At 36.5% G+C, this 21,725-nt stretch overlaps 2 protein-coding genes across 4 annotated transcripts in view; one reads left to right on the top strand and one right to left on the bottom strand.

Moving 5' to 3' along the window:
- The window catches only part of ccdc180 (coiled-coil domain containing 180), an 18,362-nt gene extending 7,690 nt beyond the window's left edge, over positions 1-10,672 (top strand). Inside the window, exons 20-37 of one of the 3 annotated variants that reach the window (XM_048189207.1) lie at positions 670-850; positions 940-1,086; positions 1,194-1,338; positions 1,435-1,551; positions 1,641-1,739; positions 1,819-1,908; positions 1,995-2,182; positions 2,473-2,537; positions 2,700-2,781; positions 3,040-3,114; positions 3,209-3,278; positions 5,070-5,214; positions 7,266-7,426; positions 7,654-7,791; positions 7,909-8,020; positions 9,186-9,291; positions 9,752-9,893; positions 10,264-10,672. In XM_048189207.1, the coding sequence (XP_048045164.1) occupies positions 670-850; positions 940-1,086; positions 1,194-1,338; positions 1,435-1,551; positions 1,641-1,739; positions 1,819-1,908; positions 1,995-2,182; positions 2,473-2,537; positions 2,700-2,781; positions 3,040-3,114; positions 3,209-3,278; positions 5,070-5,214; positions 7,266-7,426; positions 7,654-7,791; positions 7,909-8,020; positions 9,186-9,291; positions 9,752-9,893; positions 10,264-10,398 (2,198 nt within the window). In that variant the 3' untranslated portion in view covers positions 10,399-10,672. Of the gene's footprint in view, positions 1-669; positions 851-939; positions 1,087-1,193; positions 1,339-1,434; positions 1,552-1,640; positions 1,740-1,818; positions 1,909-1,994; positions 2,183-2,472; positions 2,538-2,672; positions 2,782-3,039; positions 3,115-3,208; positions 3,279-5,069; positions 5,215-7,265; positions 7,427-7,653; positions 7,792-7,908; positions 8,021-9,185; positions 9,292-9,751; positions 9,894-10,263 lie in introns of all 3 variants that reach the window. The other 2 variants (XM_048189205.1, XM_048189206.1) reach the window with 2 other exon arrangements.
- The window catches only part of pomt1 (protein-O-mannosyltransferase 1), a 13,568-nt gene continuing 2,425 nt past the window's right edge, over positions 10,583-21,725 (bottom strand). The window contains exons 5-20 of the mRNA XM_048189208.1: positions 20,276-20,422; positions 20,082-20,187; positions 19,916-19,975; positions 19,668-19,761; positions 19,427-19,582; positions 18,082-18,212; positions 17,902-17,997; positions 17,702-17,794; positions 17,440-17,536; positions 17,260-17,352; positions 14,740-14,860; positions 14,565-14,662; positions 12,791-12,904; positions 12,575-12,701; positions 12,195-12,372; positions 10,583-11,156 (exon numbers count right to left, since the gene is read on the bottom strand). Of these exons, the coding sequence (XP_048045165.1) occupies positions 10,982-11,156; positions 12,195-12,372; positions 12,575-12,701; positions 12,791-12,904; positions 14,565-14,662; positions 14,740-14,860; positions 17,260-17,352; positions 17,440-17,536; positions 17,702-17,794; positions 17,902-17,997; positions 18,082-18,212; positions 19,427-19,582; positions 19,668-19,761; positions 19,916-19,975; positions 20,082-20,187; positions 20,276-20,422 (1,886 nt within the window). The 3' untranslated portion in view covers positions 10,583-10,981. The remainder of the gene's footprint in view (positions 11,157-12,194; positions 12,373-12,574; positions 12,702-12,790; positions 12,905-14,564; positions 14,663-14,739; positions 14,861-17,259; positions 17,353-17,439; positions 17,537-17,701; positions 17,795-17,901; positions 17,998-18,081; positions 18,213-19,426; positions 19,583-19,667; positions 19,762-19,915; positions 19,976-20,081; positions 20,188-20,275; positions 20,423-21,725) is intronic.

Genomic DNA, 21,725 nt, shown 5'->3' with positions numbered 1-21,725 from the left:
TGCATGGTTTGATGTGATCTGAGCTAAGCGATCGTTAAATTTAATTACCATTGGCAGCACAATTTATTGTAATGCTTTTATTCTCAGTTGTTCAGAACAAAAGTGGCAGACATGTTATTTACTAGTTCAGATGACATTTTCCAGTGAAAATTCTTATTTTGGTCATACTTCCAAGACGTAGAATCTGTGATTCCGAAGTACAATATCCACACCAATGTGATGACTGACAGCAAACATTAGATTAATCCGCGCTGAGGAGCCGTGCTGATGCACAACCCACGTAAAGATGATAATTCCGCAAATAACTGCAATTGCAGGTTTCAAACAGAGATGGCGATAAAGAGGCAAAACTCACGGACTGCATCTTTAAGTGCGAAAATGAAAATGTATTATATATATATATTGTCTTTCTATTCTATTGTCTTTGAAATATGGTTAAAGCGTACTGCCGAATGAACTAACAAGCATATATTATAAATTCAAATTTAATGTCATTTCTGTTTAAACTTGTATCTCATGGATAGTCATGAAAAAGTCATTAAAAAAATACTATTAAGATTTGAAGTACACTACAAGTGCACATTCAATAGAATTAAGCATACTTCTTTTTTACAAGGAAGCTCAGTATGTAGAGCTCAGCATTCATTATTCTCTTCATTATTTGGGCAGCTGAACTAGTGCTACATCGGGAACGCGTGGATCGACACTGCAAGGGTGTACTAGAGGTCCTAGAAGACTGCCGGACAGACTTACAGGAGTTACAGATACAGAAAAATAAACTGACTGAAGACTTCCAAATGCAGATCTACAGTAGAGAGAAAGATTTTACCTTTGCCACTAATTCTGAAAAGTAAAATGCAAATAAATGTACAAAAAATAGTGGTAATGATGTGTGCAGTTTATACTCAATCTGCTTATTCTGGTCATTTTTATTCACAGGATAAATAAACTTTGTACCTCACTTCAAACCAGCCTGGACAAACACATCAATATCATCCAGACTTTACAAAGAGACTTCAGACAAAAGATGGAGTTAAAAATGGAGGGCTTGAGGGAAGCAAATGTTCAGATAATGAAATCTTTCAAGTATGTCACTGATATTCTTTGTATGAGTCATCAGTGTTGTGTTGTGCAGTGAATCTGATACAGGCCCAGTGAAATATATTAACGACAATTGTTGTCTATTCCACAAGATTGTTTTCTGAGGGGGGAAATTTTACACCCCAAGAAATTGAGGTCTTTCAGTCACATCTGGAAAAAATGGACAAGCGCATCGATTCAGCAGAGGGGGCCATGATGCAGGACATGGAAGAAAAAGAATCAAAGTGTCTGGAGCAGGTTAAGATTTCCAGCTCATAAGTCGATCACTGTGATCATGCACAAAATAATTAGCATTTCGACAGGAATTCACAGTGAGAATCCATTTTTCCTCAGGTCAAGGATATAATCAGGAAGTTTGAGGAAAAATTCCGTTTTCTTGCTATCGAGCTGAAGTTTCTTGAAAAAATGCAACAAATCTTTAACAACACACGAATCCAGATCAAAAGCGTGGTATTTTCAGTATATCATTTACTCTTTATTTCATTCTTGCCCTCTGTCCACTGTTCATAATCTGTTTGTATTTGTATGTGTCTGTTCAGGCTTTAAAGAGTAACATGCAGAAAAAGACGATTGACAACATGTTGAGCAATTTAAAGGAAATGACTGCTAAGTATGGCCAACCCAGCCCTGATAAGAAGGTAAATCCTCTTAATATATTATTAGATTCACATTTATGTAATTATAATACTGGTCTACAGAAAACTATTTGTTTTGTAGATTGTAACCAGTGGAGTGGAGATAACAAGTTTAACAAATTCTCTGATGGAGGAGCTACAGAAGAGGTGTCAGTATCTTGAATGCTTCTTGGTAGGGCATTACACATTCCAATGCTACTGGTATATTGACATGTAATCCCTATAGACATGGATAATAATGTCTGATATATTTTTTAGGATGCCTCTATGGCTGTCCCCCGACCAGAGACTCCACTTCAGGGGGCTTTTGCAGTTGCAGCTCGCACCAGGTCCCGTATACAGGAAAAAACAGGCAGTCCAGATGGAGACAGCCTGCTCCATCCTAGCCGCATTGGAGTGTCCTTCCTGGATGATGCAGCAGTGGGGGTTATCAAAGGCCTACTCAAGTCAGTGTCCTTAAAGAGGGCCTAGTGTGCCCTTTTCAAAGTCTTGAGTTTGTTTTTGGGATCTACTTGAATAGTTTTGTTAACATTGTCCTCATAGTCATATGAGACTTGATTCCCTCAACGTGATTCAAGTTTTGCTTCAGTTTATTTGCGTAATTGTTTCTGTTGTGGGCAGCTTTTTGCAATGCTCACTAACGGAACTAACACATGACATAGTAAAATGAAAACTTTAAAAAATGAGGAAATAATCTACTTCTCATTATGTACATAATGTCTCTTTCCTTGAACAGGGTAGGCAAAACTAAAGAACTCAAGGAGGTAAACACTGACCCAACAGAAAGACACTTTTCAGCAGGTTGGGTTGTTCATGTGTCCTCATTAATTATTACTGCCTTTGTAGTGAACTACAATCTTATTAGTTTGCCTTTTTACACTCACCTGTGACTAGTTTTTGTGAGGTCTTCTAAAATTTGAAATTCTTTGCCTTCAGCAAAGTTAAACTCCCCTCTTGAATCAGGTCAGAGGTCAGGAAAGAGCGCCAGTCAGTCTGGAATAGAAACTCTTCACAGAAAGTCAGTGGAGTCGATGACCACACAGAGGTTTGGCATTTCAAATATGATAAGAGATTTAGGAAATACTATTAGAGAAGTGGCAATGCCTCTCCTCCAGTGGTAATATAGTAATATAATAATAAAATCTGACTACATAGAAAAATGTAGTTAATGTAAAAGCTGTTAATGTAATAATTAGTATACTTTCCATTCATTGATCATGTAAAATGTACATTTATGATACAAAATGTTCTAATTTAAGAAACATTCTTTTTTATTTCTTTGAAATGATTCTGTCTGTGTAAGGAGGGTTTCCAAACCCAACCGCTTTGATAAGAAATTCCTTATTTTTGGCTCAAAACCTGAAGAGCAGAAGGACAGGTTAGTACATCTGCTAGCTGTTATTTTATGTTTTTTGTTTTTTTTATTTTTGCACCATATTCATTTCATATTCTTTGAAATTTGCATTTCTCAGTGTTTCATTCAAAGCCTCAATCACCAGTATTCTGTGGAAAGCCAATGATATTCTCCTCTTGGTGGCAGAGGTACTATAAAAATATGATCACAGTCAGTGTGTATTAAGCATTTGGTGTTAAAGTTCCCGTTCTTCGTGATCCCATGTTTCAAACTTTAGTTAGTGTGTAATGTTGTTGTTAGAGTATAAATAAAATCTGTAAAATTTTAAAGCTCAAAGTTCAATCCCAAGCAAGATATTTTATTTAACAGAAGTCGCCTACATCGAACGGCCAGTTTGGACTACATCCCTCTACTTACTTCTTTAATGACGTCACTAAAACAGTTTTTTGACTAACCTCCGCCCACAGGAATACACAAGAGTTGCGTTTGTAGAGTGTGTTTGTCGCCATGTCGTCGAAACACTGTTATTTTCATCCCGCAGTCCAATCACCTTTGTTTGGCCTTCCCAGGGACGCCGTACTTAGAGATCAATGGTTACAATTTAAGTTTAACTCGGTTCCCGAAAATTATAATCCACGTGTAAAACTATGTTTACAATAACACTGAGCGCATGCATCTCCACGTTATGGTAAGAGGCGTGACCTTTCCGGGCAAGGTGCGCTAAACTGCTGTCGAATCACAACACAGGAACCGCTGAACTGCTGTCGAATCACAACACAGGAACCGCTGGCACAATCAGAACTCGTTACGTACAGTACAGTCCAAAAGTTTGGAACCACTAAGATTTTTAATGTTTTTAAAAGAAGTTTCGTCTGCTCACCAAGGCTACATTTATTTAATTAAAAATACAGTAAAAACAGTAATATTGTGAAATATTATTACAATTTAAAATAACTGTTTTCTATTTAAATATATTTCACAAAGTAATTTATTCCTGTGATGGCAAAGCTGAATTTTCAGCATCATTACTCCAGTCTTCAGTGTCACATGATCCTTCAGAAATCATTAATATGCTGATCTGCTGCTCAAGAAACATTTAATGTGTACAATTGAACAAAATATTTGTGTACAATATTTTTTTTCAGGATTATTTGATGAAAGTTCAAAAGAACAGTGTTTATCTGAAATCTAATCTTTTGTAACATTATAAATGTCTTTACTGCCACTTTTGATTGATTTAATTCATCCTTGCTGAATAAAAGTATTCATTTCTTTAATTTCTTTTAAAAAAAAATACAAATAAAAATTCTTACTGACCCCAAACTTTTGAACGGTAGTGTATAATGCTACAGAAGCTTTGTATTTCAGATAAATGCTGCTCTTTTGAACTTTCTATTCATCAAGGAATCCTGAAAAAAAAAGTACACAACTGTTTTCAACATTGATAATAATCATAAATGTTTATTGAGCAGCAAATCAGCATATTAGAATGATTTCTGAAGGATCATGTGACACTGAAGACTGGAGTAACGATGCTGAAAATTCAGCTTTGCATCACAAGAATAAATTACTTTGTCAAATATATTTAAATATTACACAGTTATTTTAAATTGTAATAATATTTCACAATATTACTGTTTTTACTGTATTTTTAATTAAATAAATGTAGCCTTGGTGAGCAGACGAAACTTCTTTTAAAAACATTAAAAATCTTGTGGTTCCAAACTTTTGGACTGTACTGTATTTCTGAAGGAGGGACTTCATAGAACAAGGAAGTGATCAGCCCGTTTTTATGACAGTGGAAACAGCGGTATACAGATAAGTAAATTATGTGAAAAATACTGTGTTTTTTTACACGCGAAACATGAACACGTTATATTGCACACTATAAACACAATCAAAGCTTCAAAAAACCACGAAAAACGGGACCTTTAAGTAAGTTGATTTTAGTGTGTAACTGAACTATGTGTCACCATCAGGAGTTCTATAAGAAGAAAGAGCGCCGCCCTATCACTCGTTCTGAGCAACTGCAGGAGACATTTGATCAGTGTGCAGAGGAGATAAACAAAAGACTTCTTATCTACCAGAGTCAGTCACATGATTACCACAACAGCTGCCTGCAAGGTGAACTCTTTGAATATTGCCCTCAAATGATGAAAGTATTACAATTTAGTATGCAATTATTTTGATAATCTCACCATTGTATTATGCTGTCACCACTGTATGGTTCACATTTAAATTTCTTAAAAAGCATTGAAATTTTCAAAAGAAAAAAAAAAAAAAACTAAAATGACACACCTAAGAAGGAAATTATCGGTAACACTTTATTTCAATAATCCACTATAGATATTCTACTAACTATAAGTAACTTTGCATTTAATAGTATTAGTAGAATATCTGCTTAATATCTGCCAAAGACGGGCATACACTGTGTGAGTTCGGACACTCGGGAGGTCATGAGCCACATACGTTACGAGTCAGTTAACTTGATAATCGTGTCGAAGCAGCTGGTGCAGGACTGTACTGCATGCCGAGCCGACCAAAATCGTGCGAGCTTTTGCGCTAAACACAGAGACTGGAGCTTTCAATGTTGCTGCTATAGCTTCGGATAGAAAAAAGAAAAAGATGAGTGTGCAAATAATTTTGTAAAAATCAGAGAACAGCACAGCAGTTCCTTTCAACAAAACAATTACTAGAGAGTGTTTGTGTCTGTGTCAGTGTATGTTCACACTGTAAAGTTATATAAATCTAATAATATTCATTGATCTAGCCAGTCCTGGTGCCAGGACACATGACTTGGAGGGGCTTTTATATTTCTCAGGGTGGCTAGTGGTTGAAATCGCGTTTGGTTCAAATTGTGTTCCCGCGCATTCCGGGGGTTTTAGGGGATGGGGGCTTTAGATCATCGTATGCCCCTCTTGATGCCAACCATAAAAATGGACCAAAGTGATGTCCATAAATAGTAGATAACTATAAAATTGATACAAACATAAAATAACAACCAAAGAAAGCACCAAGAAAATCATGCCTTCAGTCACTCACAGTTCTCCGACTTCATCAAACTCCGAAAGCTTGATAAAATAAGTAGGTCTTCAAGTCCTTTTTAAAAATATCCATGCTTGATTTAGCAATAGTGAACAGTCTATACACTGGTCAAAATCAGGCAAACTCCCCAAATTTTTTAAACGTTTAAACATTTTAGAGAGGTCAGAAGGTGCTCGGCTCATAATTCCTTGTACTTTTAATTTTGATGGTCCTACTTAGGGCTGACTGATATATCGCATTTCGTCAGTAAAGCCGGTTCCCTGATTACCGCTAAATCGCCATCACCTGCTTTCAAATGGAGCGGCATTTAATAGACAGAGCCGTAGTTCACTGACAAGCCACGCAATATCACGTTCATATCGCAGATGAATCGCCTTCGATAATGAACGCGATATTGCGTGGCTTGTCAGTGAACTACGGCTCTGTCTATTAAATGCCGCTCCATTTGAAAACAGGTGATGGCGATTTAGCGGTAATCAGGGAACCGGCTTTACTGACGAAATGCGCGTGACAATCTCATGCAATATATCTGACTATAAGTAAATTTTCAAGTACATGTCAACTTATTCTACCATCCCTAACTCTAACCTAAAAGTCTACATGTAGTTGCAGAGTTACTTATATAGAATGTCCAAAGTGGATTATCCATATAAAGTGTAACCAAATTACCTACAAAGCAAAGTTTAAATTGACTTTGAGATGAATTAAAGACACTACAGGCAAAAACATTCATTTTCAACCTGGCTTTATCCAATGTTCAGATTTCTGTTCTGTAAATAGTGCATATTAGTTAATGCGTCATTTGCATATTTAAACAACATTTTTGAAAAATTGTAATACTAAACAGGTGTCTTAATGTACTGCAATTAATCAGCTGGGGAAGTATGGTGATATCTATTTGTTAAAATGTTTACCCTATTCACCTGTAGTGTCTTGCCTTAACTGTGGAAAATAGGTGAAAAGATGGTGACGGACAGTTAAAATGCAGTGATTTTGGAATATACCATACAACCCTACAATACCATACTGCCTTGCAATCCCTGTTATAACAATACAGAGGTCTAATTACAAGACAAGATCATGTTCATTTAGATTACATGACAATATGTGAAAGTTTTCACTCTGTGTAGAATTTCAGGTGCAGTTGAAGGCCATTGAGGAGTTTCTGTCTAGCGTACCAGAGAAGCTTTTCTCTAAACTAAGAGATCAACACCTTGAAGAGCTGACGCAAAGCATGACACAAATTCAACACCGGTTTAAACTAGTTCAACAGCAGAGTGAACAAAAGAGGGTATGTGAACAAATGCAGAACAATGGTAAGGGCAGAGGAAATGATCATAACCCTCCTAAGTTCCTCTCATGTAGTCATTCTGCGGAAGAAGCCATTAAACTGTCATAATGCAATATTACTGTTATTTGCCTTAGATATTTGCAAAATATTATTCAAATACATGCACCCCTAACTATATATAAAGCATAGTCACCAGGTTTCTGCTGTTCTGTGACCTGCTGTCATAGAGGGAGCACAGTGGTCAGTTGCGTGTGCGTCTGAGCCATCCGGCTTGTGAGACAGAACTGAAGCAGCTGGTGGCAGCCGAGGAGGACAGACAGAGAGAACAAAGACAAGCCATCCAGAATACCAGACAGGAAGTTCAGGTTACAGACTTACTGCTTCAGACTTTCACTCCAATAATCGCTGTTCTGCTTTTATTGCTTTTTTTTTTTTTTTTTAAAAACCTCAATAAATTTCAACTTGGTCTTATTTCTGGACAGGCCTGTGCCCTCAAAAATGCAGAAGAATTTGTAACTGCACTTTCCAGGTTGGCAGAGGCCTTACTCTTCCAGTTCGACAACCTCATAACCATCCACGAGGTTCAAGTGGGATGTAAGTTTATGAATTAATAGTATGGAAATGTAGATGGTGCCACAAAACAGGTTTGGGTCTTTCAGGCATGTGATCAGCTAAGGAAAAAAAGAAAAAAGAATATTAAATCAATTTATTCCCTCAATTCAATATAACTTAATATAATAATAATATTATTAACATTATTTTTATTGTATTATTATTGTTGTAAAAAAAATAGAAGTAAAAATATAAAAAAGGAAAATATTGTTCCCCAATTCAATTTCTATGTAATAATAATAATAATAATTTTTGTATAATTTTATTTTGCAACGCAAGAGTAAAATTACAATACTGATATTTATGGCAGTCCTAACTTATTAATATCTCAGGTTACGAATATAACCAAGGTTCCCTGAGAAGGGGAATGAGACACTGTGTCTTGAATCTGCGCCATGGGGAATGCCATCAGTGTGACCGGTATCTAAAGCATGTGTATACACACACCAATTTCCAACAAGTCCATGACGTTATTGCCATCAACCCTTCAATCGGGAATGAAGCATGAACAGAGTCTGCTACCATGAATGCATCACTAAGAGTGCTTTAAACTCCCTCAAATGCTTAAAATGCTAACTATTACACCTTGGGGTGAGAGTCAAGGAAGAACAAAGCTTCTTACCAGCCTCTTTCAGTCAGTTTCGTGAATGCATCATAATGAGCACATCTAGCTTCCTTGAGGACTTGAACGCGCTCCACTTGTAGCATGCAAACAAGCATCTCCTGAAGACAAAAAGAGTTAATGACATCTATTGCAGGCACTGTTATATGCGTGAGTGCTCTGGTAGTGACATCATGGACTGTTGTCGGCCAATGAAATAGTTTTCCATGCTTTTCAATGCTTAAGACACCGGTCACACTGATGGTGTTCCTCTTATAGCACCGATCCAAGACACGGTGAGTTACACTTCGAAAGGGAACTGCAGGGAGACCTTGAAGCTGCTTTTGTTCACAGATTTGTAATTGAGCCTCTGTCAGCTGAAGGCTGGAGAAAATCTTTTTAAAACCATACTTTCCATAAAAAGTAACAATGTAACTTTTTAGTAACACAGTAGTGTAACACAGTACTTATAAAAGTAACATTCCCCAACACTGCTTATAACAATCATTAATTTACTGAATTGAACCTGAATGTCTTTTGGAAAAGCAGATGCTGAACAAAAGAAGGAAAATATTACTAAACTCATTCGCCAAGCACAAACTGGACTTTTGCTGGAAGACAAGAGCAGTACTCTGATGCAGAAGGGCAGCAGGTATGGAAATACCATAACCAAGGAAAATGTCTTTCAAGCACCACAGTTTTTTTTTTATTTTTTATTGTTGCTTTAGTAATTTTAGTACTTCAACTTCAAACTTTCTTTTATATCAGTTAGTTGCTAAGGCAACATTTCTAATTTTTGTTCAAGTTTTTCTTCTATTTCTATTTTATTACTATACATCTTTATTTCTACTATTTTGAATTGTTTTTTTGTTTACAATAACACTGATCTCAATGTTTTGGGATTCTTCAAATGACTTTAAAACAAGAACATAATTCCATATCTAGTAAAAAAAAACAAAAACAAAAAAACAATCGAATAAAATGTAATTACTAATTCCAAGTAATTCATTCTGATAGAGTTACACATCTGTAATGGTCACCATGCATCAGAGGGTTAACTGCTTATGGGACATTAATTGTGAATATTAAATGCTCAGCGTGTTGTTTTGTAGAACATGGCCAGGCATTTGTTACTTCGGATCCACTGATGATAGCACATTTCATAAAGAAGCTCAGGAAACGGCCACCATCACAACTGCTAAAGCAACACTAGGGCATTTTAAGACCATTGAGGTGCGAGATGCCATGCATGAGGTAAGTTCATTTAAAATGAGTTCTGTTCTTGTCTAAACATGCCTGATAGAGCATGAAAATATGCTCTTTTTGGATCTGCATACAACAACCGTACATAAGCTTTATGTACTAGGATTTACAACAATAACAAACTCTATTGGAGCTGTAAAGTGCCATTTACAGCTCAAATGAGGCTGTGGCAGATGCTAATTCATCCATTCAGAGGTCTGTGACATCATGCATTAGTAATTTGCTGGGAACAGCCTTTTGTCTATTTAATTTTTGTTGCACCTAAAGCAGAAACCCTGGTGCAGGCTGAATGTTAAAGAATATGAACATATATAAATATAAAAATTTTTCTGCTTATGTGCCTGCATTAATCTTCCCCCAGCTTTATAGGCAGAGGGTTCAGGAGGAGCTGGCCAAAAGCCTGCGAGAGTGTGACGCTCAGGAAAGACAGCTGAAGCAGTGGCACGACTATTGGCAGAGTCAGCTAAAAACCCTCGCTTCACTCAACTCTGAATGACCATGAGACATTTATGAACACTGACAGTCTAAGCCAAGGCATTAAACACCATCAAACAAAGAGAAGAGACACTACAACACATGGATTTTTGCCACTCAACATTTACACGCTTATCTGTTCTATGTTGCTTGATTCATTTAATGATCAACATAATGGCTTTTGCTATGAATAGGCTAATACAAAGTTTGTTATAAAAGTGTTTATTCGATTTTAAAGTTTCATTGTTTAGTGTTGTGCAGGAATTAAATAAAAAGAAATTCTAAGAAATACAACATATCTCAGTTTAACAAGTCCTTAAAACACAATAAAACTGCCATACAAACAGAATATGTAAACATAAGCGCATGATAAATTAAGCACTAAAATAGTGCTTTACAGTCCATTTGGTTTAGAGTTTTGAGATTCAGCAGCATGAATTCTCATTGTAGAGTTTTTTCACATTTTTATGTTTGAGTACAAGACCCTAAAAACCGTGTTTCACAGTTCTCTGGAAATCCAACAGCACTACCATACTGCCTTGACTTCAAAGTTCATGTCATAATGTTATGCAAGCTCCTGTTCTTAAAGGAACAAGTTGGACATTTCAGCGTTTTCGTAGGAGAATATCCCAACTTTCTCTCCAACGCAGTGCAGCAAGCTCATCTGATGTTAACGCAGGCCAGCCGTAGGTGAGAGGACTCAAGTTGCGGTAGGACACGTATACTGAACAAAGGACTGCCAGAATAACACCACCAAATGCTTTCCGTTGAGCTGGGGATCTGAGAAACGGCATGACATACAGATATGAGCGTAGATGTGATTAACACTGTTGTGATACAATGATAAACTTACAGGTTTCATTCAATCACTCTATCTATCTGATTGAATATACATAACATCAAATCAATCTAAATATACAGTGCCCTCCATAAGTATTGGGACATTAAGGGCAAAAATGCTCTGTTTGCTGTGAAGATGACATCTGTAAATATGATTAAAAGATGAATATGAGGCATAAGTACAAAATGTCACATTTTATTATTGGCTGTTTCAACACAACGTGTTTTACCAACTAAGAAGAACAGCACTTTTAGAGTTTCATCCCACTGTCTCTAATATAAGCATATACAGTCAGGTCCATAAATATTGGGACATCGACACAATTCTAATCTTTTTGGCTCTATACACCACCACAATGGATTTGAAATGAAACGAACAAGATGTGCTTTAACTGCAGACTTTCAGCTTTAATTTGAGGGTATTTACATCCAAATCAGGTGAACGGTGTAGGAATTACAATAGTTTGTATATGTGCCTCCCACTTTTTAAGGGACCAAAAGTAATGGGACAGATTAACAATCCTAAATCAAACTTTCACTTTTTAATACTTTAATACTTTCAAATCCATTGTGGTGGTGTATAGAGCCAAAAAGATTAGAATTGTGTCGATGTCCCAATATTTATGGACCTGACTGTACATACATATACAGTAAATGTTTAATAAATTCATATTTTAAACATGTATAATGTTACAGATTTCTATTTCAAATAAATGGTGTTCTTTAGACCTTTTTATTAATCAAAGAATCTTAAAAAAATGCATTTGCTTCCACAAAAATATTAAGCAGCACAACTATTTTCAACATTGATAATAATAATAAATGTTTCTTGAAAACCAGATCAATATATTAGAAGGATTTCTGAAAGATCATGTGACACTGAAGACTGAAGACACACACACACACACACTATCCAAGCATAATACTATGCAAAATGTCTACAGTAACTGATGATTTTTGGACAGAAATGGCTCTTACCTCATTACATGGATGTACAGGTGCTCTATGACAATCGGTATCTGCAAGATCTTGAAGGTGAGCGCTGGGAGATAGTGATAGAGAAACAGAGTCTTCTCCATTAGGAAGAATGGCAGGTAATTAACTGCCCAGCCTCCGAAGCAAACGACACCAGCCAAAACCAGCTGTTCCCAAGCGTCTAAGAGAGAAAAAGAAACAAAAGAAAATGAATGGCGATGGTAAAGCAAACATATCTACTATTAATGCTCACAGTTCATGTTAGAGATTTAAACAAACCCCTAAACCTAAGAATTCAAATTCTGTGTAACGTCTTCCTCACCGTTTGTGTGACAGACATGAATGCTACCTCAAATCATGCAGCAGTACTTCCAGGCACATACCCTGAGGAATGTCTTCAACTTTCCTCCGTCGTCTTAGCAAGTAGGTTAAAAACAGAAGACAATACACAACCAGCATAAGGTTTGCAATGGTCCAAGTCACAAAATTCCCTATCAATTGAATTTGTGCCTGCATTAAAACAGAAAAGATTAGAGAGATTAGTTCTGTTATCATTCTATAAAACACACAGAGATAAAAGAAAAATGGTGTTGACATACATTACTTGAAGGATGAAGCCAGTATGCAATGTTAGTGTCCATTGTGATCCATTCAAGAGGTGATGAACTATATTTGTGCTCGGACTCTTCATTCTTTACTGTCAACATCTTCCACTGTTGCTCAAACATACATGAAGTGTGTTCATTCTACAACATCAGCTCTAAATGGCTTTTCCGATGATTGACATACAGTCGTGGCCAAAAGTTTTGAGAATTACATAAATATTAGTTTTCAAAAAGTTTGTTGCTAAACTGCTTTAGATCTCTGTTTCAGTTGTTTCTGTGATGTACTGAAATATAATTACAAGCACTTCATACGTTTCAAAGGCTTTTATCGACAATTACATGACATTTATGCAAAGAGTCAGTATTTGCAGTGTTGGCCCTTCTTTTTCAGGACCTCTGCAATTCGACTGGGCATGCTCTCAATCAACTTCTGGGCCAAATCCTGACTGATAGCAACCCATTCTTTCATAATAACTTCTTGGAGTTTGTCAGAATTAGTGGGTTTTTGTTTGTCCACCCGCCTCTTGAGGATTGACCACAAGTTCTCAATGGGATTAAGATCTGGGGAGTTTACAGGCCATGGACCCAAAATTTCAACATTCTGGTCCCCGAGCCACTTAGTTATCACTTTTGCCTTATGGCACGGTGCTCCATCGTGCTGGAAAATGCATTGTTCTTCACCAAACTGTTGTTGGATTGTTGGAAGAAGTTGCTGTTGGAGGGTGTTTTGGTACCATTCTTTATTCATGGCTGTGTTTTTGGGCAGAATTGTGAGTGAGCCCACTCCCTTGGATGAGAAGCAACCCCACGCATGAATGGTGTCAGGATGCTTTACTGTTGGCATGACACATGACTGATGGTAGCGCTCACCTTTTCTTCTCCGGACAAGCCTTTTTCCAGATGCCCCAAACAATCGGAAAGGGGCTTCATCAGAGAATATGACTTTGCCCCAGTCCTCAGCAGTCCATTCACTATACTTTCTGCAGAAGATCAATCTGTCCCTGATGTTTTTTTTGGAGAGAAGTGGCTTCTTTGCTGCCCTTCTTGACACCAGGCCATCTTCCAAAAGTCTTCGCCTCACTGTGCGTGCAGATGCGCTCACACCTGCCTGCTGCCATTCCTGAGCAAGCTCTGCACTGGTGGCACTCCGATCCCGCAGCTGAATCCTCTTTAGGAGACGATCCTGGCGCTTGCTGGACTTTCTTGGACGCCCTGAAGCCTTCTTTACAAGAATTGAACCTCTTTCCTTGAAGTTCTTGATGAACCTATAAATTGTTGATTTAGGTGCAATCTTAGTAGTCACAATATCCTTGCCTGTGAAGCCATTTTTATGCAACGCAATGATGGCTTCATGCGTTTCTTTGCAGGTCACCATGGTTAACAATGGAAGAACAATGATTTCAAGCATCACCCTCCTTTTAACATGTCAAGTCTGCCATTCTAACCCAATCAGCCTGACATAATGATCTCCAGCCTTGTGCTCGTCAACATTCTCACCTGAGTTAACAAGATGATTACTGAAATGATCTCAGCAGGTCCTTTAATGACAGCAATGAAATGCAGTGGAAAGGTTTTTTTGGGATTAAGTTAATTTTCATGGCAAAGAAGGACTATGCAATTCATCTGATCACTCTTCATAACATTCTGGAGTATATGCAAATTGCTATTATAAAAACTTAAGCAGCAACTTTTCCAATTTCCAATATTTATGTAATTCTCAAAACTTTTGGCCACGACTGTACAATCAAGATTAATATTTAATATTCACCTGCAGCTCAAGAAATTTGGCCATAAAAGTGAGGTTTCTTTTGACGTCGCCGTGAGTAGGTGACTTCAGCTCCAACTCCCTTTCCTTCTGTTCCTGACCTGTATAGATATGCGTTTAATTGAAAAAGAAGCCATAAGCAGTATGAAAACATATACAGATTAGTTCATTCTCATACTTCTGCCATAGCGATGCTCCTCCACGTTCCACATGCCACTCTGCTGGTAGCCTTTATGAATCTTATCCCCAACCACCTCCAGCTGTTTGAAACCCCACTCTGGTAGAGATGCTCCACTGAGCTGCAAAACATTACAAGACAAGTATAAATACAACCAGTATAAATAACTCTCTTAAAGGACTACTCCACCCAAAAATGTAAATTGGGCTATATGCACGGAGCATTCTTTAGAACTTCCGCAATAATATAAGCCAGCTGGAAAACTTCTGGTGAGATGTCATTTGCTGGTGTGTTGAGCATCAGTAGTGTAATACTTAGTTTATAATCAGAATATAGTCACTTAAATAGTCAGGCATAGCATTCATTTAGTTATTCAAACGTAAGACAGCATAAAAAAAAAAAAATAGATAAAGATGTACCTCAGTGTTCCTCCTCGGCTAAATTCAATTCGACCATCAGTTTTCACACTTTTATGTGAAAAAAGCTTACAAAATTAAATATTTATTGTGCACTTTAGATTAATTGAATAAAATGTGTGTTTTTACAAGTGTGCTGAAATCATTGATCTTGCACTGCACTGACTGACAGCTGCTGTGATTACAAAGGGAAAGCGCGGTGCTTTTAAATCTAGTTATTTTATAATGTTTAATATTTAGTCACAAACGAAGTGAAAAACAATTAGAGGAAATTGCTGAAATATGCGCAAATAAATGCTACTTTGCCGCCACCTGCTGGTTAAAGTGGTAATTATTGTCTTTTTTATTTTTAAATAAGTGTTTTCTATCAAATGTTGAATTTCCTACATTTTTAAACGTTCGGTTTTACAGTGGAGACAATCTCAGAAGGATGAACAAGTAATGTTTGTGGTCATCACATTAAAAATAACATTTGAAGTGCTGGGGAAAAAATGCATGTGCGTGTGTCTAATTACAGACAAAGCGTTTTTAAACGGTCCCAATAGCTTCGTCTTTTTTGCAATCAATAAAACTGGTTTATTGGCAAATTAGGTAAATGTGATAACTGCATTAAAATATGAATACAACATTAAAAAGTCAACCACTGATGGTTTTGTGTTGATGTACAGCGAGTACAGAATGAACAGCTAACAGTTCACGGAAATGCCCGAGCTGGCTTAACGACAACCAGGAAGTAACCGTGCATATAGCCTATTATGCCACCTTTATGTCATTCCAAAAATTAATGACTTTCTTGTACGAAACATAAAAAAAGATATTTTGAATGTTTGTTTGTTTGTTTGTTTTTTCCTCAATGAGCTGTAGTTTGGTTTCCAAACATAAAGTAAAAGTGGACAGAAGTTTAATTTTTGTGTGGACTATCTCTTTAAAGGGTTAGTTTAGCCAAAAATGAAAATTATCCCATAATTAACCCACCCTCAATCCATCCTAGGTGTATGTGACTATCTTCTTTATATTAAAGGATTAGTCCACTTTTAAATACACTTTTCCTGATAAATTTACTCACCCCCATGTCATCAAAATGTTCATGTCTTTCTTTCGTCAGTCGAAAAGAAATTAAGGTTTTTGAGGAAAACATTCCAGGATATTCTCCTTACAGTGGATTTCAATGGCTACCAACAGGTTGAAGGTCAAAATTACAGTTTCAGTGCAGCTTCAAGGGCTTTAAACGATACCAGATGAGTAATAAGGGTCTTACCTAGCGAATCGATCGGTCATTTTCGGAAAAAATACAACCGTTTATGCTTTATAAACAAAATATCGCCTTGAACGTACTTTCCGCTTCCGCATTCTTCATAACGCTTACGCTGAATGTCCTACGCCTTCCCTATTCAAGTTACGGAAAAAAACGAAACTGTCGCCGCGTTCATTCCGTAAGTAGAATAGGGAAGGCGTAGAACATTCAGCGTAAGCGTTATGAAGAATGCGGAAAGTACGTTCAAGGTGATATTTTGTTTAATTATAGTAATTATTCAAAGTTACTATTCACTCCCATTATAAAACTTTTTTAATATAACTCTGATTGTGTTTGACTGAAAGAAGAAAGTCATATACACCTAGGATGGCTTGAGGGCGAGTAAATCATGGGATAGTTTTCTTTTTTGGGTCAACTATCCCTTTAAGGGCAGTAACTACTAATTACTAATTATATACTGATATATACCAATATGGTAACACTTTACAATAAGGTTACATTTGTTAACATTAGTTGAGATGAACTAACAATGAAAAATACTTCTAAAACATTTATTAATCTTAGTTGATGTTAATTTCAAAATTTATTAAAGCATTATTAAAATAAAAAAATTGTATGCGTTATTTTATTTTTATTTAATGGGCCTGAGCTGACATGAACCATCATTAAACCTGTATTTTTATTGAACTATCATTAAACCTGTATTTTTAAAAAAAAAAAAAATTGTCCATGTATATCTGCATAAATTAGTCTAAAATTTGATCAAGTTTGCATACTTCCTAAAACTGTATACTGCATTATTATTATTATGCCTATATTCTTTTGTACACATTGTACAACTATACAAACCTTCAGAACAGCGGAAGTGTTCACATGGACTAGTCGCACCTCTGACAAAATCGTCTTCCAGATCTCTCTATCAGACTCCCTGTTCACTACGTCCTGCGGTGCAATGAACAGAATGCATAACAAAACCCATTTTGAGTAAATGTGAATATTTATTATAGACCTGTGGGACTGAGATCTTACCACTCTCCATAGATTTTGAGCTGGCATAGATACATTAAAGTCAATGTATCCAGACACTTCCTGTGAGTGAGGACTCATGGGGGCTGCAACATCATGTCTTAAAAAAAACAAAGCACAGTCAGATTATTGCTACAACCAAAAAAATATTACAAACATTATTTTGCTCTATTATTACTGTTAAATTGTTTATTATTAATATATATATATATATTTTTTAAATATATATTAATGTTCATACTAAATGTAACTGGAATTGTATTACGTGTTTAGGTAGCGTGATGTCATTCCATGTAGCAGCTGAATAATATCGCCATGTCTGACAGGTCTGGGTGGGCTGCTAACCACAAGACTCTGCCTGCAGTTTAAAATTACAATACAATTCATGTATATATTCATCTGTAGCCCATATATGTGTCATATGAACTTTACAAAAAAATTCTAAAATTACTAACAAATACATACCGCCCAGGGTCTTTAATAATCCACCAGTTGTTGACGTCTTTGAAAGGATAGCAGGTCACCTGCTGCTGGTGTGAGCTACCGCGGCCATTTTCATACCTTTAAGCATAGATGAACAGTAAAGATCTGCATGAAGATGTGGTTGTTTAGGAACCTGCAGCTTTGTTACTGCTGATTCCTCACCTGATTGGATAGTTAGCCTTGTGGGAGTGAAGCCAACATGGAACAGGTTTACTGGACACGGTGCGGAGAGTGACCTGTGAGCCGAACGCTACATCCAAGGGCTGCCCCTGAGTGATCCGGGCTAGACCGCCCTTTATAGGAAAAATAAAGAAGATGACCATACAAACACATATAAATGCTACTGTGATAAGATTCACTATTTAGGTAGGTGACTGCTACACTGTGTATTTGAATACATTATGCACACTTCTGTTCAAAAAAATTGGGGTCAGAAAGGGTTTTTTCCTCTCTTTTTTTTGTTTTTGAAGAATTTAAAAGGATTAGTTCACTTCTAAATGAAATTTTCCTGATAATTTACTCACCCCCATGTCATCCAAGATGTTCATGTCTTTCTTTCTTCGGTCGAAAAGAAATTAAGGTTTTTGATGAAAACATTCCAGGATTTTTCTCCTTATAGTGGACTTCAATGGTCTCCAAATGGTCAAAATTAGTTGTAGTGCAGCTTCAAAGGGCTTTAAACGATACCAGACGAGGAATAAGGGTCTTATATAGCTAGAGGATCGGTCATTTTCGAAAAAAATACAACTGTATATGGTTTATAAACACAAATGATCGCCTTCCTAGTGCTTCCGCCATTCCGCTTTCCGTATTCTTCAAAAAGCTTACGCTGTATGTCCTATGCCTTCCCTATTCTACTTATGGAAAAAACGGAACTGGTGGCGCGTTCGTTCCGTAAGTTGAATAAGGAAGGGGTAGGACATACAGCGTAAGCTTTTTGAAGAATACAGAAAGCGGAAGCACTTGCATTTGTGTTTATAAAGCATATACATTTGTATTTTTTTTTTTTTTAAGAAAATGACCGATCGTTTCGCTAGATAAGACCCTTATTCCTCGTCTGGTATTGTTTAAAGCCTTTTGAATCTGCACTGAAACTGTCATTTTGACCTTCAACCGTTTGGGGTCCATTGAAGTCCACTATAAGGAGAATAATCCTGGAATGTTTTCATCAAAAACCTTAATTTATTTTTGACTGAAGAAGAAGGACATGAACATCTTGGATGACATGGGGGTGAGCAAATTATCAGGAAAATTTTATTTGAAAGTGAACTAATCCTTTAAAGTCACCATGAAATCAGAATTGACAATACCTATTTTTCATGGAATATTACAGTATTTGTTAAAAATTATTTGTCTGTGCACATCATTTTTTTTTTTAAATGCATGTACTCTCAAAATCTTTACTCAAAATAACTTTTTTTTTCATTTTCTGTCTTTTGTTTTGTTCAGCAACAATGCATTAAATTGATTAAATGTGACCAACTTTTAATAGGATTTTTTTCTGTACCTCTAGACTTGCTTGAAAAGCACTGCTCATCATCTGGTCATGTGGTCCACTGCGATACAGCAGGGTAAGATGGATGTAGAAAAATCCAAGGTACATGATGACGGGTAACACCACAAGGGCCAAGAAGCGAACCAAAACCTGGACCAATACTTTGCCCTTTTGACATACAGTAGATCGCAAAATCATAACGTTGTACCCAAAGCGCTTTAAAACATATGGATATTTTTTAACTATTACTCACATGGCTTAAGGTTCGATCTCCAATAAGTTGCCAGGTGTGTACAGCTGCCAGGCCTAGCAGTAAAAAGTATGTGAACATACCCATGTACTTTACCCTGAAAAATAAGACATATAAAAGAAAACTTACTACTTGAATTTCATTCGATGAGCAAATTAAACAACACTTTTTTTCCTGAAGAAAATGTGAGTGGTGCTTCACAAAATCTGTTGAGACAAAAAAAAAAAAAAAAAAAATCTGACCGTACATACCCAATTCCATATGCACAACTGACCCCACAAATCACGAGCCAAAACCACCTAAAAGATGAACTGGAAGAAAAGAGAGCACATGACACATTTAGGTCCACAGCCACTCTAGGTTGACAAGACAATCCAGATCAGAGACGTACAAAACATATTAGCCAGCAATTCTTACTTGCGTGCTTTGTGGAAACGGAGGTAAGACAGCACAGCTAACAGTAGGAAAAAGATTAAAACAGACTCCAGCAGCATGAAGCGTGATTGCACGATCATGGAATTTTCTGTAAAAATGAAACAAAAGTATTTACCCTAACATGCAAGAAAACCGTCCTCTGGCAGTGACTTGAAAATAATATGTTAAGTAGTTACCCATGAGGAGCAGCGCACAGGCCCCTAAAGCTGACAAGTGGGAATATCCCAGCTCCACCACCAGAAGATAAGCAAGTGGTATACAAAAGGAGCCGGCAAGGGCCGGTATTATCCGAAGGCTCCAAACAGGAACATTACTGGTGTATTCTACAATGGAATCAAGTGATAATAAGTAAAAGTAATGAAATTACTAAAGTCTGTGTTAATGTATAGCAGTGTAACATATAAAAATAAAAGGAAAGTTGACATGTTGTCTTGACGAAGCCTTGTCTGAACGTTCACGACAGTTTAAAGGTGTTAGTGTGTCGTGTAGTTTGAATACTTTGAGATTTGATGCAACGTAGACGATGCTAAGTGTTCGCTAAGGTGTTCTGGCTGGCTGCTAGGACATTGCAAGATCCTAGAAACATGAGTTTGATCACTTAGAGAAAATACAGAATTAGTAAGAACAGCCTGAAAGATAGTTTCATTATGCTATAGGTGCTATAATTGTATAATTTTAACTAAATAAGAGAGATCATACAAAATGCATGTTATTTTTTATTTAGTACTCTCCTGAGTAAGATATTTTACATAAAAGATGTTTACATATAGTCCACAAGACAAAAAAAAAATAAAAAAATAGCTGAATTTATTAAAATAACCCCGTTCAAAAGTTTGGGAACCCTTGATTCTTAATACTTTGTGTGGTTACCTGGATGATCCACAATGTTGATGCTCCAGAAGGAAACACGAGGCATTAAGACCCAGGGGGTGAAAACTTTTGAACAGGATGAAGATGTCCAACTTTTTCTTATTTTGTTGAAATATCTTTCTTTCTTGTTTGTTTTTTTCATTTAGTACTGCCCTTCGGAAACAACAGATACTTGCATGTTTTCCATAAGACAAATTAAGTAAAATTTACCATGATCTTCAAATTCAAAAAGTTTTCACCTCCTGACTCTTAATGCATCATGTTTCCTTTTGGAGCATCAGTGAATGTTTGAAGCTTTTTTTAAAGGTGCCATCGAACGTTTTTTTTTTACAAGATGTAATATAAGTCTAAGGTGTCCCCTGAATGTGTCTGTGAAGTTGCAGCTCAAAATACCCCATAGATTTTTTTTAATTAATTTTTTTAACTGCCTATTTTGAGGCATAATTAGAAATGCCCCGATTCATGCTGCGGCCCCTTTAATTGCTCGCACTCTCGACTCTATCATTGCATAAACAAAGTTCACACAGCTAATATAGCCCTCAAAATGGATCTTTACAAAGTGTTCGTCATGCAGCATGTCTAATCGTGTAAGTATGGTATTTATTTGGATGTTTACATTGATTCTGAATGAGTTTGATAGTGCTCCGTGGCTAAAGCTAACATTACACACTATTGGAGAGATTTATAAAGAATGAAGTTGTGTTTGTGAATTATACAGACTGCAAGTGTTTGATAATGAAAATAGCGATGGCTCTT

Source organism: Megalobrama amblycephala, linkage group LG4, assembly GCF_018812025.1.
Source record: "Megalobrama amblycephala isolate DHTTF-2021 linkage group LG4, ASM1881202v1, whole genome shotgun sequence".
Lineage (NCBI taxonomy): Eukaryota > Metazoa > Chordata > Actinopteri > Cypriniformes > Xenocyprididae > Megalobrama > Megalobrama amblycephala.
This window is presented reverse-complemented; position numbering and strand designations above follow the sequence as displayed.